Source organism: Ostrea edulis, chromosome 8, assembly GCF_947568905.1.
Source record: "Ostrea edulis chromosome 8, xbOstEdul1.1, whole genome shotgun sequence".
NCBI lineage: Eukaryota > Metazoa > Mollusca > Bivalvia > Ostreida > Ostreidae > Ostrea > Ostrea edulis.
The window spans coordinates 51,774,866-51,779,535 of NC_079171.1; the positions used below are offsets into that span (position 1 = coordinate 51,774,866).

The window sequence follows — 4,670 nt, forward strand, 5'->3', positions numbered from 1 at the left end:
CAACGCTCATTATAATTATGCCCACAGTTTGGCTTCTTGATGTCCAGGAGTAAAGAAGAAGATTTTTTAAAATTATAATCATTTTGATAGTTTCCCCCCACCCCTCAAGCCCCAGGGGGGCAGGGACCACGAATTTCACAATTTTTGTTCCCCTCCACCCACAAATGCTATATGCCAAAATTGGTTGAAATTGGTTCAGGGGTTTCAGAGAAGAAGCTGAACATGTTCAAATGTTAACGCACGACGACGGACAAAAACAGATAGCAATAGGTCACCTGAATGAATTCAGGTGACCTAAAAATGCGAAATATTTAAGTTTTCATAAAAATACAGATTATGCTACTTTAAACAAGATTGCATAATTCAAATAATATTGTTTTAAAGATTTTTTAATATTTCAGCTACACAGGGTACTAACACTGAAAGTACTATCATACAGGATACTACCACACAGGGTAGTAACACAGAAGATACTACCTTACAGAATACTACCACACAGGGTACTGTCACAGAGGGTACTGCTACACAGTTGATTATGACCCAGCCACCTATAGAAATCCAGAAGCCAAGGATGTCCACTTTAGTTGGTTAGTATATGCATAATCCAAATGTAGATGTATATTTTATATATAATCTTCTACCCATTAATCAGTTTCTTTTTCTCCCTCATAAACACTGTTATATTTAATTTTAAAATGTTTTTTGTAGATAATGATGTTACCATGTCAGCTATAAACCTGAGTTCTAAGAAAGAAGACAAGAGCCCCGACCTTATTAATGGTAAATCTGACTTGATCATACATAGACATTAATTTTAATTACTTCCATTTTAAATTTAATGTTTCATCTAATATAAAATTGCTATGAAAATAATAATGGCTGTGCTTATAATGAGATATAGAAATAAGAAAAAAACAAGTTAGATACTTGTTCAAGAAAAACCAAATTGTGAAAAAAAATAACACAAAAGTTTGTCTTGAACATGATTAAGATGATAAAGTTTAGCTTGATGCAAGGACATAAGTGATAACTGGATAATTTGATATGGTTGATTTTTATAAAAACAAAAGTAATTGTACAACAAATTTTACATCATACACTTGTGTAATTACTTGTGAAAAATTATTAATTTATGTATTTCTTTAGGTTTACTGTCATGGGCCATCATTGTGACAATATTTTTGAACGTGTCAGTGGCCATAGTTATCAACCTCAAGATTAAAATCCGTCATGCCGCCAGGAATGGCTTTGACTACACACAACTGCAAAATATGAGTGTTGACACCCCTGGGCCCACCAGTTCTACCATACCACCAACACCAACACCCCCTTCACCCCAGCCAAGTGTAGTAAGCACCCCCGCAACTGTGAAACATTCATTCTCCTTGTGGCTACCAGTTAGCAAGAACACAAACCGCCAAAAAGAAATTGAATTATGAAGAGCACGCTGTTTAAGTTTTGATATTTTTTGTTGTTGTTGAGGCAGTTCTTCAGGGGTTTTTTTATAATACAACCACGAAATGTGACATTAAAACACAATGACATTCCGGATAGTATGTATTTGTACCATCATGTTTAAACGTTTTACAGGAAGCAATCACATTTACATATACATTTTAAAATTGTTACAGATTTTTTTTTTTTTGAAATTCTTATTGTCATGTTTGTGAAACTGTTTTATTTAATATCACATGTAACAATGATAATGAGAATTTCAGGTATTTTTTCTCTTTCTTTTTTTCTTGCTGGTTATCTACAGATGAAACACAATGTGATTTGTTGGGGTATTTTTATTTTGCTGGTTGTGTCAGTTCAATCAGCACATGGAATACAATTACATTTGGAATTATTGTCTGAATTTGTTGTAAATTTCGAGTTGGTGTAACTGCTAACTATTTAATCAACACACTCCTTAATTTTAAGTTCTTTGAATTGTTTAAATTTATTACTTATTTCTTCCAACTTTCATGGGTGTTGTGTAAATGTTTTATTGAGGTATGTTTAGTTTTAACAGTGGTATGGACACGATCTTAGCTAAATAAAATTTACAATTCCTAATACATTTCTAATGGTCAGCAAAAATTGTAATATTGATTATTGACTTACAAATGAAATACAACACATATATTTCTTTGTAATGTAAGCAAAGCTAGTACTATGTTTTTGTTTACATACTTCAAATATTAGTATCATAGACTTCGTTTTCGTTGAAGCAGATTTATTTTTCAATATTCAAGTTAATTTTTAATACAGTTATTGTGTTTCTAGTTCTTATAACATTAAACATGAGATTTTCTATCAGCAATCTGCATTGAAAAAGAAGAGACACTAATCTTGTTTACACAACAAACATCTGCAAGTGTTGTATCTCGCTTGCAACTCAGCAAGTGATCTTCAAAATGTTTTACAGACCATTAGAAATATCTGGGATATCATAATCATTAGAAATAGAAAAATAATTATAGAGAAGGTATTGTAATTATAGTCTTTTTTTTTGTATATTAATCCGTTATGTTTTTTCCCAATAATTTTTTTCAGCGTATTGTAAGCAAGTTGTATAGCTGTCATTAAATTTTGTTTATTTTATTTTTTTACCTTTTGTTTTTCCTCTTGTGATTTTACAGTGGTTTTTGTACACGAGCTGTGTAGCTGTGATTTTGTTTATAATTTGATTAAAATTAATATATTTATTATATTGTGTTTTTATGAGAATTTTTCATGATCCCTCAAGGTTAAGTCATCTTTAACGTATTGTATCTAATAGAATGATACAGACAATAATCACTAATAATTTTGGATCCACTGTTATGGGTCAGAACAAACCCTTAGTATAGTGCAGCAGGATTTACTAACAAAAGGCAATTTAACCATAATAAGATTTAGAGAATTAACTATAAATCCATTTATTTTAGCTATATTTTATTTCTGAGGATTTTTTCGGAAACACTATTCCGGAATCTTACCGGAAATAAGTTGGCAAATAGAATAGTATTTCCTTTTTTGACGAGGCATTTTCGGGAGAACGATTAGATAACAGTCGAGACAAAATTTTAATTTTTTATAAGGTTCAGAAGCTACGGAAAATAAGTTAATTTGTAGAAAAAACATGCCAAAAGAAAAATCAACGAGGGCGAAAAAGAAGAAGGGAGCTGAAGTTATGAGAAAGGGGCAAACAAATAAAAATGTGGAAGGACCAGTTGAATTTCAAGAGCAGACGACAATGGAGACATCAACAAATAATGGATTTGAGGGAGAATTAGATGTATCACCCAGAGATGAACCATCCAGATTCTGAGTGTAAAAAACAAATGGCATGACAAACCGAACCATATTGCGTGACCTTTGACCTCAAAATCGATAGGGAACTCTTCATCCCATGGGTAGTCCATATATATGATATGGTGACGGTAGGTGGAAAGGATAATGCTTTCGAGCCCGGAAACCATATTGCTACTTCGATGTCCAGTGCGTCTACGGACGGACAGACAGACAGACAACCCGATTCCAGTATAAAATATAACTCATTTAATGTTGGCAACTAAAATTTGGATTCTTTGAATGCAAAGATAAGAGCAGTATATTTAAGCTTTGATTTTGTGTTGTGTAAACAAAGACCCGAATCATTTTATGTAAATAAACAAACCAGTGAAACCTGAATTTTGTAATTTAAAGCATCTTCATTTTGTACAATCATAAATTCTAACTTTGAAATGACACATTTTACCTAAAGTATAATTGAAATGTAATATATCTAATAAACTTGGATAAATATCCATTTATTTTGAAAACTTCGTAAACAATAACACACATTAATCTTTGTTGTCAAAAACAAATACTAAACTATCTATAATGAGCTTCTGTCATGATTAATTAACCTTTAATTTCTCAATATACGAGAGACTATAGATTTTGATCATTTAAAGTGGAAAACAAAATTTGGTGGGAAATTGTAAATCAGTCCCTTTAAAATTACATACATTGATGAACATGCAGCTCTACATTCAGAAGATTTGGTGACAGATGGAGAGAAAATATAAAAATTGTCTGCCTCTGTAACAGAAAAGCCTCAGAAGGCATATTTTTGACAATATAGTTCTATGGATCTTAAATTAAAAAGTTATGTAAATCTGTCATAATTTCAACGTTTCTGAAAATAATCAGAATTTACAAATTTATACATCTCAATGTACTTTTGTTTCAGATCATGGAAACGAAATTCAATTTAACGGAATCGGAGAAAAAAGTAATGGAGGAGTTTTATACTCCTCCATTACTTTCACTAAATGATGCAGCAGCCATAGAAAATTACAAGAGAATATCAATAGGGCCAGTGGAAATCCTGGAAGTATGTATTTTGCATATTCCAATAAATATGCAACAATCTAATCGAGAAACGTATCGGCACCTCGGCCTTGGTGTTTGATTAATTTAATAGCAGAGGAATTAAAGAGAACGATGCCAGACCAGACACCCGAGATCGAGACCCTCCGAGTGTAGTATCTTCACGACATGTACATCAAAATACGAGAAAATGCGTAACCTTTAATCTGGACAACAATGAAGTGTATCTGTTACCCGAAGAAGATCGAAAAAGTACCTGGATGACTGTAGCCGCCGATCGCAGTTGTGTTAAGTAGGGCCATAGAAATATATCAGGGGAAAAAAGCGTT

The 4,670-nt window shown here is 32.2% G+C and overlaps 1 protein-coding gene across 1 annotated transcript; it reads left to right on the plus strand.

The window, feature by feature from the left end:
* The first annotated feature begins 348 nt into the window (after nucleotides 1-348).
* LOC125663343 (uncharacterized) lies at nucleotides 349-3,797 on the plus strand. The gene is made up of 3 exons (XM_056146431.1): nucleotides 349-587; nucleotides 709-780; nucleotides 1,147-3,797. The coding sequence occupies exons 1-3, from the start codon at nucleotides 536-538 to the stop codon at nucleotides 1,437-1,439; spliced, it is 417 nt and encodes a 138-aa protein (XP_056002406.1). The 5' UTR covers nucleotides 349-535; the 3' UTR covers nucleotides 1,440-3,797.
* The last annotated feature ends 873 nt before the right edge of the window (nucleotides 3,798-4,670 follow it).